The 13,642-nt window shown below is 41.3% G+C and overlaps 1 protein-coding gene across 1 annotated transcript in view; it reads right to left on the bottom strand.

Annotated features, from left to right (window-relative positions):
- Window positions 1-356: 356 nt before the first annotated feature.
- Window positions 357-13,642, bottom strand: part of VIRMA (vir like m6A methyltransferase associated) — a 28,448-nt gene continuing 15,162 nt past the window's right edge. Inside the window, exons 15-24 of the mRNA XM_037381858.1 lie at window positions 13,343-13,595; window positions 11,577-11,794; window positions 10,206-10,338; window positions 9,458-9,610; window positions 6,497-6,657; window positions 6,146-6,242; window positions 4,735-4,901; window positions 4,242-4,573; window positions 3,226-3,369; window positions 357-2,753 (exon numbers count right to left, since the gene is read on the bottom strand). Of these exons, the coding sequence (XP_037237755.1) occupies window positions 2,596-2,753; window positions 3,226-3,369; window positions 4,242-4,573; window positions 4,735-4,901; window positions 6,146-6,242; window positions 6,497-6,657; window positions 9,458-9,610; window positions 10,206-10,338; window positions 11,577-11,794; window positions 13,343-13,595 (1,816 nt within the window). The 3' untranslated portion in view covers window positions 357-2,595. The remainder of the gene's footprint in view (window positions 2,754-3,225; window positions 3,370-4,241; window positions 4,574-4,734; window positions 4,902-6,145; window positions 6,243-6,496; window positions 6,658-9,457; window positions 9,611-10,205; window positions 10,339-11,576; window positions 11,795-13,342; window positions 13,596-13,642) is intronic.

The raw sequence follows: 13,642 nt of genomic DNA, 5'->3' as shown, positions 1-13,642 counted from the left end.
GCAGCTCTCACACATCTCAGCCGGAGGCGCAGCCTTTGCTCTGCTCAGACCGTCTCCTTCTCTTGCTGCACGCTGGTGCACACGCACAGAAACGTATGCAACAACAGGGCTGGAGGAGGGAGAACTGTGTTACACTGTGGATGCGTTCTGCCTTACTCCTCCCCGCTGTTTCGCTCATGAGGTAAGCGTATCATTCACTAAACAGTGTTCGGCATTAGCCACTTCCAGTGTTCTGATGCTCCAGTCAGGAAACAAAACTTGAAAAGTCCTTTTTGGGCAGAGTGTAAAAAGCAAAACTTAATGCTTCAAGTGTTGTTTACTCATGATAGGAATCCAGTTTAAAAAAGCAAGCCAACTAACTCCAAGTTTTAATCAGCATTATTTCAAGTTGAATTTATCCAAGAAAGGAACCACTTTGCATTGAAGCGTCACAGAACTAAATCATTTAAAAACTCAAACATGAGAAACCTGAAAAGAAGTAGCATACATTTAACTAAATTTACAGAGCTTCCATACATCAAACAATTTAACCAACCCTTTATTTCCTCCTAGTTTTGAAAATGCCTAGTGTGACATGCCATATATTTTAAAGTTTCAAGAACCAGTACTGAATATTTACATATTTATTCCATGCTTGACACTTTACTTTTCATTTCAAATTCCCTGACAGAAAACAAATGATTCATATCCCTGCTAGCTTCCAACACAGTACAGTTTCTAAAAAAATAAAACGACCTTAAACACACAGTCTAAAGAAACTAGTCAGCTTCAAAAATATTTATGCAGTGCTCCTTAAAAAAATAGCATTAATACCTGTAATGCCTATGAGACCTCCACCCATTTTAGTCATTACAATTACATTATTGGTAAAATTATGGTAAAATTACATCTTCCTGTTATTTTAACATTCAGAAAACTGTTTGGCTTCCAATCTAATTCCTTGTTCGTGTTATTTTCACCAATGTTGAAACACACGCCTTTGTGAACCGATACTATTCCTTTTAACCGCACCCAGGCAATTAACAGAAGTTTGTCACTTTCATAGGTTGCATCAATTACTTTGTGCAAACTAATCACCTCTCAGACAGTGGGACACTGTCCCGGTCTCCCCACAGAGAAAGTACACGTAACAGGGGCCTTCTGTGGTTCAAATAAAAACCTACTTCATTTAGCCAGGCAACATAAAGCTAAAAAAAAAAATAAATGTAATTTAGAAGTATTATCATACTTCATAAACACTTAAAAATAGGCTCTTTAAGTTTATGAGTCTAGGCAGATGAGCTGTCCAAAGTAAGTTAAGATTACATAAAATAAGACCATTTCAGCTGGGCCTTATCCAAGTAGACAAAAACCCCTTTATAGCACTTTTGTAATGTCAAGAGACTAAAGCATAACTGAATATCAAGCTCAAGTAAATCTGACAGTGGAGCTCATTTGTAAAAATTGTACATGGCCTTTAGGAAAGGCTACCACTCCTCACCCTACCCAAAAATGCAACAGGCTATTGAGAATCAGTTAATTCTATGAAATGCCGTGGAGCCCAAAGGAATGCAAATGTGTAAAAAGCTTACTTCAATCGCTGAATTTAATAGGAAAATTTTTAGAGTTCAGTCTAGGGGTAACCTTTCTTTGTGAACTCCTGCTTCTCAAAATTCTTCTTTTTGCACTCTATCTCAGTCCAATCACAGAGACAAAAATCCAAACCATCTACTCAAGGGGAAGATCTAGCATTACTGCTTCACCAGGTGGTTCAGTTTATACATCTGTCTCTCAGCCCTCTCCTCAACTATGAAAGTCAGCAGAGAGGCAAGCAACTAATTAACTCCAGGCTCTCTAAGGGTACTGGTACCCTGCCTTCAAACTTCAACACATACTCTGGGTTCCAGTGAAGGAACTCTTGTACTCCTAACCCAGGAGCTGGAGTTGTAAAGTAAACGCTAGAACATTATCTTACTCTCCCTGAAGTCAATGACAGATGTTCTACTAATTTTCACAGGTGTGGGATCTTAAGTGTCTAATCACATTACAAAAGATAAGACAACAAACCCTACATAAATTACACATAATTTGTATTCTTTCACAGATTAATTTCAGTCAGTCTTGTATCACTTGCTACTTCAACTGCTGTCAGATGGACCTCATTCATTTAACTCAGACTGGCTAAAAAAAAAAATAAAAAAATCTAATGACTCTAAACCTGAGAGAGAAAACTAAAATTGCCTTACATATATATTTTTGTAATTTTCTTGCAATAAGTCACACACAGAACACCTGTACCTTTCTTTTGGCACAATGAATATTTTAAGAAGTCCTTCAAGTCTTAACTCAAAGAGGTTCTTTACTGAGTATTGTGTACTGAAGTCCACAAAAAACATTCTTTCAAAAGGAACAAAAAATTTACAATTGTACACAAAAAGTCTTGGATTTTATTGAAATGTCAAGTCTTGTATCAAACAAAAACTTTTCTTCAGACAAAAATATTCTCTTGGTGTCCTCCAGATACCAGTTAACTCTGAATTGGTCCTTTAGTGCCGCTGCTTGCTTTCTCATCTTCACAGAAGTCCGCGTGGTTGGGCTGTTCCATTAGGTCTCATTTTATCGTGTGAAGGAACGTACATGACGACCTCTTCCACTGCCTCCACTAACAAACTTTCCTCTTGAGCCACCACTGCTACTACTATTAGCACTTGTCCAAGACGGTCCAATTCCTCCTCGGCCTCTGGAAGCACGATCGCGAGGACTCGGTCGGTAGCCTTAAAGCAAAGAAAAGTATACTCAGTTGGAAAAAAAAAAAAAAAAAAAAAAAAGCCCTAGGCGTAGTAGCTGCTGTGAAAGCATAAGAAACAAAAACAAGATGAGACACAAACAAGGTCTGTTTGCTCCTTTTAATTTTCACTTTTCTTTTAGGCAAGCATTTTTGCCTTGACTGGCTCTATAATTACCATGTAGGTACGAAGACAACTGAATTGCAAAAATCTGAATGCAAAATTAAGATTCTGTGATCAAGTGTTCAATTCAGCAAGTTTTATGGATTACAGGGCAGTTCGTATTTGACACAGTCAAAGCATGTATTTGACACAGTCTCAGTGACAACTGTTCATATATGCTTAAAACATTTGCTGAATTTCAAGGTGTCTGCAGCATCCTTGCATGGTTTCATTTGTAAAGCAAAAATGAAATTCAAGGAATTTTCTATAGTTCGATGCCCATATGAATACCATGTACCTGCGGAACTTAATGGTCTCAGTGGTGGCAGTGGACCCCTGTTAAAATTGCTCTGACCACCTCTACTGTCATTGTAGGTTCCCCTGGGTGTACTCTGTGCACTCCAACTTGAACCTCGAGCACCTTCACGACGACTGTAATTTCCTAGATAGGGAGAGAAAAACCCACACACTGTTGAGCAAACATCGCGCTTTTTTTTTTTTTTTTTCCTCATTTCAATCTTCACAATACTTAGGGTGGTAAGCATAATATTTACATAATTCAAAGAGATAAGCTACTCTGCATCAGCATACCCTCGGTGTTCTAACTCAAAAGTCTACAAGTTACTGTATTACACACAGAATCAGGGAGAAAAACCTATTTTTCAGAAATGAACCCAAGTTTAAAGGAATTCACATTATCTAGTGTATTAAGACAGACTCCTGTATTTTAAGGTTTTGTGGTAAAGTAAATCCTGGTATTTATAAAACTTTACTAAATGGAAGTATTTTCTGTTTCTACTGTGCAAGGACTTGCCCCAGTTATGGGAGGGAAGGAAATGGAGTGCAGCCTTGTCTACGTATGAAAGAAGTTTAACACCCATAGCTAGAATCTCCATGTTCACTGAAAATCGTATCTTATTCTTGTCAGGATCTTCCATCCTTTTAATTCAAAAGCCTCACTTAAACCCAGAGATGTATTGTGATGCTTGATTTCAGGAACTACCGTGTCACAAGTGTTAGAGTGGGCTTTTTATTGTTCGGACTGCATCCCCGAAGCACTCCAACAGTTGCTACAAGAAGACAAGTAACTCATTCTCTAAAAGACAGGGGGAGAGAGGCAACACAGGCACTCACAGCCTTGTTTCAATCCCACAGCACTCAAGCAGACCTTTTCCAGTGCTAAACAATTTATTCCAACAACACTGCTTCATGAACATCTCACACCAGGGATAATTAACTACTATTAAGTTGAGTTAGTATTACTGAAGGATTTTTAGTATTAATTTACTCATTCTAATACAGGAGACAACATACCTTTTGATGCAGGTGGTGTAAAGAACCTGTTCTGACTGTGAAAAGCTCCTCGTCCTCCACGATTCCCTGAGAACCCACCACGTGAAGAAATCTTCTGTGACACTTTTGGTGGCCTTTTGGCTGGTGGTATCCCATCTGGAGCAACCACTTCTTTGCTCTCAGCAGCAACAAAATCATCCACGTGCATGGAGGGTGGCCTGCTCGTATTCTGTTTCCTCTGACGGAAGATATCATGTGGTCGAATTCCCTGTCCAAATCCTCCTCTGCCTCTTCCTCTTGGTGGTGGCACAACATGGGCCCTCTTCGCAGGTTCTATGTACTCAGATTTTCCACTGTCATGACAAACCATGATTTATTTAGTTAATGTAAAAATGTATTCATACTGAAGGTCAAACTTTCTCCATATGGGAGATGCAATTTGAAAGGTATTTCACATTTTGAGAATATACAGATCAGCGCTGAACACACTGTTTGCTCCTTAAACTCATCTTACCTTGAAGTTATGAAGGTCTCGTGCTTGTGCTTGCCGAGTTTGAACCCTTTTGTGGTTTTTGTGCGTCCAGGAGATGATGGTTCTGACAAAAATGACCTCTCCAATTCAGCTTGCAAGTCAAAATCACTGCAGCCCTTTTCTGACAGTTCAATTAAGTCAACTTTTACCTGCAAAGACAGAGTTTAGTTTTACCACAACAATCACTAACACCTCTGAAGAAAGAAAATATGCTGCACCAGGATGGATGAGATTCAGCTGGAGTCCTTACACTAAAGCAAAAAGTCTCCATCCTCTACCTTTTAATGCAGTAGTGTGGCTCAACACAAAAACCAGCAGTAACAAAACAAAAAAGCAGCCAAACTGCAGCAAAATTGTCTTGATGTTTCTGAACCTCAACAAAGTCAAGGGCACAGCCTTCAGGTATGAACACCTGTCTTGTCATCAAATGATCTACAGTGAAGCACTCTTTTTCCTTTAGCTACAGTCCCTATAAATTTATTAATGCTGCTTTTATACAGGAATCAACAGCTTTGGTTTTGCTTAAGAAATTAAAACACAAGCACCTTCACATGTAAATTTAAAAAAAAAGAGCATAACTAAGAAAGAATTAAGGCAATGATGTCAACAGAAACTGATTATTTCTCACATAAGAAGTTAAGATACTGCCATTTGCTTAGTCTGAAAAAAGAATGTTATTGTATGTTTTTCACAATTACATTTAAAGTTTAGATTATAAAAATCAAGTTTCAAATACTGTGAAAAGTTTCTGTGGAAGTAGTTTTGTGTACTACTGCCATTTTTTCCATTTTTGACCCACCAAAGATTTTTTTAAAAGTGTAGCTGTGAGGCTTTGGATATTACTGCAATGACAGCAGACAAGCAAGGAAAAGAAAATAAGTCACATTCTTTGTCTATGTTTAACACAGACTGCTGAAATGCCCCAGCAGAAATGCAAAAGCAGGTTAGGACTGACACAACAACTGTTCCTCTAAAGGAGAGGACTTCTGCATTAGAGAAGCTGCTGATTTTGTGGATGCTTCCAAGTGAACCTGAAGGCGTTTGATAACAACTGTGAACAAATGCCAACCCCTAGATCTGCGTCAATTTACAAGGGTGAGCTTAGGAAAACAGTGAGCCCCTGGCAGGGGTTGCCCAGAGCAGCTGTGGATGCCCCATCCCTGGAAGTGCTCCAGGCCAGGCTGGATGGGGCTTTGGGCAGCCTGGTCTGGTGGAAGGTGTCCCTGCCCGTGGCAGGCAGGTTGGGAGCTAGATGACCTCTGTCTCTTCCAACCCAAACCGTTCTGTGATTCTATGAAAACAAACCGTTTGGCCATATGAATTTCTGGTGATACTAGCTCAGGTTAACCCTCATTTTTAAGTCCACTTCAGTTACGTTCATGAAGCCTTTTACCATATCCAGGTCAGTGTCTATTTCTTCCGCCTGAAAGGGTGAAAACCACATGGACTTCAGCTGGTCATCCATCACGTCTGCCAACACATACGTAGTCCTGCAACAAAACAAAGCCAAACACCTATGCGGTTACGAACCACAGGCAACTGCAAGCATATGCAGCATTACAGAACCCAGGGTGAATGTTGCTGCCTTACCACTGACACCTGCGTGAAATTAAATACATTGGGACTAGTAGGTAGTAGTGATAACAGTGCTGTTTAGGTTCTGTTTGTAATATACTCTTGCATAAAGTATTGCATTTACGTAAGTAAATCACAAGTAGTATGCTCACACATTCAATCATTTTACCTGTTGTTAAACAAATTCTGAAGAGAGTCTGGTGCAGAAAGAATAGGCTCTACATCATGGTCACTCAGCGGACTAGAATCACCCGCCGATTCCAACATCTGCCTCACTCCGACAATGTTGTCCAGTAAGGATTCAAGGCTGTCATCTTCCTTAGAACGATCCTAAGTCAACACAGCACAAGTCAGAACTTTTTCCCCTCCTCAGAGAAGGAAATAAGCTTTTGTTAACTAAAAAAAAAAATAAATGGGGGGGTGTATTACTACACAAAACAGTCTATCCATCCACGAAGAGCGAAACTTAAAAGACACCCGAGTACACAAACAGCAGAGTTCCTCAGCATGCTATAAAACAAACCATGTCACCACATGCACATTCTAGTCTTCATTTCCAGTTGATGCAATAACCTCTATAAAACAGTCCCAAAGAAGGCAGCACCTCAGGTTTTAGTTAATAAGCTCTCTGCTAGAGCATTCCAACATCCTAAGTGTCTGATACTTCTCCTTCAGCACAGTTGTGGCTTTTGATCTTTCACCGCAGATGTAGGCAGCCAGGGAAGGGACAGGTGGGAGTACAGCACTGGAAAGGCATTTGTGACCAACAGACTGTGGAGCAGCTGTTCTATGGATTCTTCTAAATTAGCCACCTACTGCACAGCTGCCATCAGTTATGCAGAACTAGATTTGATTATTGAAGTTTGTGATTAGTTTCATAAAAACATTGGATGCATTGAATTCTGCATGTCCTCTAGTCTAATCCCCCCCTGCTTGAAGCAGGACAATTATCAAAGTCAGATCAAATCAGCCATAACTATCCAGCCACATCTAAAACTCCAACGACAAGAGCCCACAGCCACTCTGAGCAACCTGTTCCAGTGCTGCAGCTCTCTCAGTGATTCCCCCCTCATGCCCCGCCGATGTCAACCTGAACTTCTGAAGCCACAATTTAGGGCCCACTGCCCCTTGTTTTATCATCTAGAATTACCAAAAGGAGTTTTGATTCTGCCACCTTTGTTACTATCCCCCAAACAGCTGTAAATAGCTCAGAGAGACCCTTAAGCCTCTTCACCAGGCTGAACAAGCCCAGCTTCCTCCTCCTCTCTCTCTCTCTCTCTCTACACCATATGTGCTTCCACCACCTTGATAGAATGCTCTCCAGTTTCCCTAGATCTCTCCAGAATTGCTGAGAGGACTAAGCTGGCCAAAGGTGAAGGCAGCAATCCACATGAATGCTCACCAGCATTCCATGGAGGCAGACAGTTAAGGTCCCTTGATTTGCTGACCATGCTCCTTCCAGGAAAGCTTGGAACAGTCTGGCCATTTGTAGTGACCATGCATTGTTGGCTCATGTTCAGTCTAACACCCAGCTGGCCCTTTTCAGCCCAGCCCACATCAAGGCATAGCATTATCCTTCTCCCACTGCAGAACTCTGCATTTTTCCTAATGAGCCACACAAGCTCAGTGTCTGCAGATGACAACCAAGCTGGGGCAGGGGAGTGGGGGGTGGGCAGCTGGGAGAGTGTTGCTCTGCTGTTGGGCAGGAGGCTCTGCAGAGGGATCTGGGCAGGCTGGACCAATGGGCCGAGCCCAGTTGTAGGAGGTTCAACCAGGCTCAGTGCCGGGCCCTGCCCTTGGGTCACAGCAGCCCCAGGCAGCGCTGCAGGCTGGGGCAGAGCGGCTGGGAAGCTGCCTGGGGGAAAAGGGCCTGGGGGAGCTGGCTGACGGCCGGCTGGGCATGAGCCAGCAGTGTGCCCGGGGGGGGCAAGGGGGCCCACAGCATCCTGGCCTGTATCAGAAACAGTGTGGCCAGCAAGACCAGGGCGGTGATCGTCCCCCTGCACTCGGCACTGGTGAGGCCCCCCCTCGAATCCTGGGTTCAGGTTTGGGCCCGTCACTGCAAGAGGGACGTTGAGGTGCTGGAGCGTGTCCAGAGAAGGGCAACGGAGCTGGTGAAGGGTCTAGAGCACAGGTCTTGTGAGGAGCGGCTGAGGGAGCTGGGGGTGTTTAGTCTGGAGAGGAGGAGGCCCAGGGGAGACCTTGTTGCTCTCTACAGCTGCCTGAGAGGAGGCTGTAGGCAGGTGGGGATCAGTCTCTTCTCCCAAGTAACAAGCAACAGGACAAGAGGAAATGCCCTCAAGTTACACCAGAGGAGGTTTAGATTGGATATTAGGAGAAATTTCTTCACAGAAACAGTGGTCAAACATTGGAACAGGCTGCCGAGGGAAGTGGTGGGATCACCACCCTTGGAGGTGTTTAAAAAAACCCAAAACACATAGATGCAGTGCTTAAGGTCATGGTTTAGTGATGAACTTGACAGTCCTGGGTTAACGGCTGGACTTTATGATCTTAAAGGTCTTTTCCAACCTAAATAATCCCATGATTCTAAGCTTTCTGCTAGATCAATCCTAAAAAGCTTATTGAGGACTCTCTGGATTGAGGCTTTGATGTTGGTCACATTAGTCACTCTCCCAACTTACTGTCATTCACAAATTCACCGAAGGTGTATCTACTGTTCAGGTCTCCAATGAAAACATCAACAATACCAGACTCCTGGATATTCCACTTGTAACAGGTCACCAGTAACATCAAGACACTGCTAAGCAGTGGTTCCTGTTGCTTATTACATTAACAATCCGGTGCTCTCTGTTGTATGCATTTGCTGCCTTTCAACACAGTTAGCTGCCTGTGCTTTTACGGTGGGCAAACACTGTCAGCCCAAGGGGATCCCAACCCTGCCTGAAACTCCTTAGCATCACCACAATACAAACAAAGTCAGAATCCATCCTGCATCTGAATAGGTGATTTTAGGTATCAGTATTAAAACAATGGCAACAGCCATTACCAGTTTCACAAGGTATGCCACAGAATTGTGCACCTTTCTTGTCAAGGAGGGATAATCTATATTGTTTTAAAAACACATTCAGATAATACAAAACCACGACATCAACTTATTTAAATTCTTTACCATAACATGTTTCTCCAGATCAAGCAGCAGGTTTTCAGGGGTTTCTTCTTTGCTCTGCAGAAGATGTTTTAACTCTGCAGTAGTCAGACCCAGCGTTCTGCCTGGATGAGATCCATCTGCTTCCATAAGGCTTCCATCATCTCCACAACATCCCTGAAATATTTGACAAGCGGGAAATAAGCACACATAAATATTCATTATACTTCTGGACTGAAAATGCCTTAGAATTCAAACATACAGTACAGCAAATCTAGCAAAACAAAGAGTAATCTCTTTATTAAAGTATTTTACTTAGTATGCTTTTAAATCAAGTACACTTCAGTAGGCAAGTTTAGATGCTGCATCAAGATGAATGCAATCCTTTCCTACATAAACTGAGATTAGCAACAGAGAATTAACAAATATTTTAGATTCCTTTCTATACTATGTATCAATACAGCAACTGACAGGATGCCATGAATCTTAAACCTGGACACAACAGCATGCTATTCACTTAGGAAATCAGTATGAATCAATATGCCATTCTTCCTACTGAAAAACACTCTTATTTACTAAAAATGTATATTCTACCCAGCTTTCAGTAAAAACTAAAGATGGCACTAACACTACACTACTGATGGAAAAGCCTTACACAGCAATCTCCATAGTCAATTGCTTTCTGAAATAATTGTTCCTGCACATCTCACATTGCATATTTCAGAGAAAAGCTGCTGAGTTTGTCTATAGTATTCAATACACATTCACTTACCAGCGTATCAGAGTTTAGAATCTGCCGCATAAAATCCAAAAAAGAAGAGGCCAGTTCACCTGTGTCTTTGCTAAAACTAGTTATTACTCGCTTTAATACAGTGTACAGAGCACTGCTGTGTTTTCTTAGAGAGCTGTTTTCATAACGAAAAGAGAGAAAATACTTTGTTAGCGCATACACTGTGACCATTCCACTGCAATTTAAAAGAAAATAACAGATATGCAAAATAATTTTGGTAAATTTTACAATTATCAAGCTGAGTTTTTATTACAAAGCTGGAGATTCATTATGGTCTCTGTACTAGACTGTTATTCTCACCAGTGTTGTCTGCAGATATTTCAGACTGCACACAGACAGCTATACATACTACAACTATACCTCTAAAGCCTGCAAGAAATTACATTTTCATCTTTGGCAATAAAGGGATAGGAGTACTGAAACATTTGCTTGCACAAGGGGCCGTGTGTATAAAGGAGGCTCATGCTTGCCGTTACATTTTACTGCATCCCATGATACCTAGCTGCAGAAACAAGTGGAAAAGGTCATCATCAACACAGAAATACCAAGGCTGCGCACTGAAGCTGACAGCTAGATGTATGAGAACATAGAAACAGCATCTTTAACCTGCTTATTTTTCACTGTGGGCTGTAGCTTCTTGCAGTCTGAGCGGCAGAGTTCTGTAGCACTGCTTAGAGGAGCGTTTTGAGCGACCTTTTATTGACAAGGCTCCAGGTACTACCATTTTCTCTTTGGGAACCTCACAAGTTTCTTGCCTCTCTGCACCTCACCTTCAGTGGACAGACAGGTCCAAATACAGGACAAGGAATTAAGTGCCAAACACCACAGTACTGTTCAATACATGTATATATTCTATTAAAAAAGGAGTGGAGTCAACAGAAGTAATTTAAGAAAAATATATCTTCATTTCAAAAGCTTTAATTGCCTGGAGGTCAGAACACTCTGTGGAAAGGCAAACAGAATCCCCCCAAAATAGAGGGAATGACAGATGGCTCTCCAATGTCCCAGATGAAAGCTCTAACTACTAAGTGACTCAAGAGGGAAAGACACAAGCACTACACCTCATTCTATCCTCCAGTCTTGGAGTGGAGAAACGGAGTGTACAAAACTTTTTCCAATGCTTTGTTTCTTGAAGGAAAGTGTTCCTGTGTGCATACTGCAGAAATGATTCAGAGGTAAAATCTCAAGTGAAGTGCGACCAAAATACTGACTGACACACTGAAGCCCCAGAGAGAAATGAAAGTTCAGGTGCCTTATCCTCAGTATTTCCTACTAGATGAGGAGCAAATAATTTCACACTACAAAAATTTTTAAATAATTTCAAGTTGTCAGTGACATCTTAAAATACCATACCTCTTTAAGTGATAGAAGCCATAGTCATGCTCTGTAAGGAACATCATTGTTCGGATACAGGTCAGCAGACAATTATAACTGCTCTCAGAATTAGTTAATGTTTCCATCAGACAGTCACAAATTAAGGGCATCAGCTCTTTGCTTGGTAAGGAGTTGGAAAGCTGCTCTAATTCAGACACAGAGCCTTCTGATGAACTTGGTAAAATGAGTGCAATATCCTATTAAAAAAGTCATACACATAGTGAAAAATGCATTCTGTATACCAGCAGTAAGTATAAACCATACATTAACTCAGAAGCACCAGGTTCTTTCACTACCCCTTGGTCATCTTATTCCAGTTGACCAGTAAAATAGTAATCTAGAGTATCCTTTTCAATAATGGTTTGTAACCCTTAACAGAACCAAATTAATTCTTAAAAACATAAAAGCTTCAACAGGTGAAATGTGATAGCAGAGCCACAACTAAAAGCCAAACAGTCATTGGACAATATGCACACAATTTCTTGCCTACATAGCCAAACTGTCCCTTGATTTCAAAACATTCATCAAGATACGAGGAGCAGCTGAGGTCTCTTGGTTTGTTCAGCTTGGAGAAGAGAAGGCTGAGGGGTGACCACATCACAGCCTACAACTTCCTCAAGGGGGGCAGGTGCCGATCTCTCTCTGGTGACCAGCAATAGGACACGAGGAAATGGAATGAACCATCAGTGGAAGTTCAGGTCGGACATTAGGGAAAGGTTCTTCACCGAGAGGGTGGTTGGTCACAGGAACAGGCTCCCCAGGGAAGTGGTCACAGCACCAAGCCTGTCAGAGTTCAGGGCGCATTTGGATGACACTCTTAGTCATGTAGTTTAGTTTTAGGTAGTCCTGTGAGGCACTGGGAGTTGTACTCAATAATCCTCACAGGTCGCCTTCAACTTGAGATATTCTATGATTCCGTGGTTCTATGAAAAAGTAAGAGGCTGCAACCACCACCCAGGAAGTTTAAGGTCTACTGCCCCCTCCATATTTTACATAAAATAAAACAAGACTGGCTTTCAGAAGGGACGTGCATGGGCAAAGAGCTCTTGCTTATATCCAAATGGCTCATTAATCTCTACTGACCAACAATGCTCAAATGCCTTTTGAAGAAATGGGTAAGCACTAAAGCAAATAAATACATGCAACTAGTAAGGCAAATAATGACATGCAAATCGATGCATGCAACTAATGGAAACTACTGGGGCTAGTCTGTGAATCAATTTTCAGATAACATTTCTTACCTTTCTCTAGTAACTTGTGGGTTGTCTTTTTTAAAATGGAGTTTCATGGTAGCAGAATATCTTACGTATCTTTATATTTGGAATACGTTTTAAAGAGGTTTCATTTAGGCAACTAAGAGATACTAATTTTTTCAACTAGGTAAGAAGTGAACAGTGACAACTCAAGTTTTGCCAGTGGCCCACAGGGAAAAATGGCATCCCTCTCAGCTGAGGGGACAGTCGTTCTTTGTGCCATTCAGGTTTTGGTCTCTAATAAGCTACCAGAATAATGCACATCATCCAAAAGAGATAGCATAAAATTAAAGGATTTACATTCAAGAGCAACAAGACAGCAAGTCTGCCAAAGCAGCCAAGCATACACATTCTCCATCCATATTTTTTCTTTCTGTTTTAACAATGTGGATTTTCTTTTTTCTTTTGGAAAAAAGCAGTCACTTAAGAAACTACCTCATATAATTTGTCTCCTACAATTATCAACACTTATGCATTAAAAATAGAAAATACCTGATCACAGAGGGACTGCAAAAGGGAAGTTACATATTCAGCACATTGTTGATGACTGACATTGTCCCCAGCTGATCGCATTAAAGCCAAGAGCTCCTGGAAAACCTCTGCATACTTTTCATCACCTTTAGTAGTTCCACTGATAAGATGCAAAATAGCCAATTTACAAGCTTTGTGTGAAGCCAGGGCATCCAATAAAGCAAGCAATCGAGTGGTCTGTCCAGTGTACTGTTTCTCTTTATCTTCTGCGTTGCTGAAAGGGTATCAATGCAGTTTGAAAAAGCCATTTACAGTGATCTA

Source organism: Falco rusticolus, chromosome 3, assembly GCF_015220075.1.
Source record: "Falco rusticolus isolate bFalRus1 chromosome 3, bFalRus1.pri, whole genome shotgun sequence".
In the NCBI taxonomy this organism is placed as follows: Eukaryota; Metazoa; Chordata; class Aves; order Falconiformes; family Falconidae; genus Falco; species Falco rusticolus.
The sequence above is the reverse complement of the archived record's forward strand: the minus strand, read 5'-3'. Positions and strand labels throughout refer to the sequence as shown.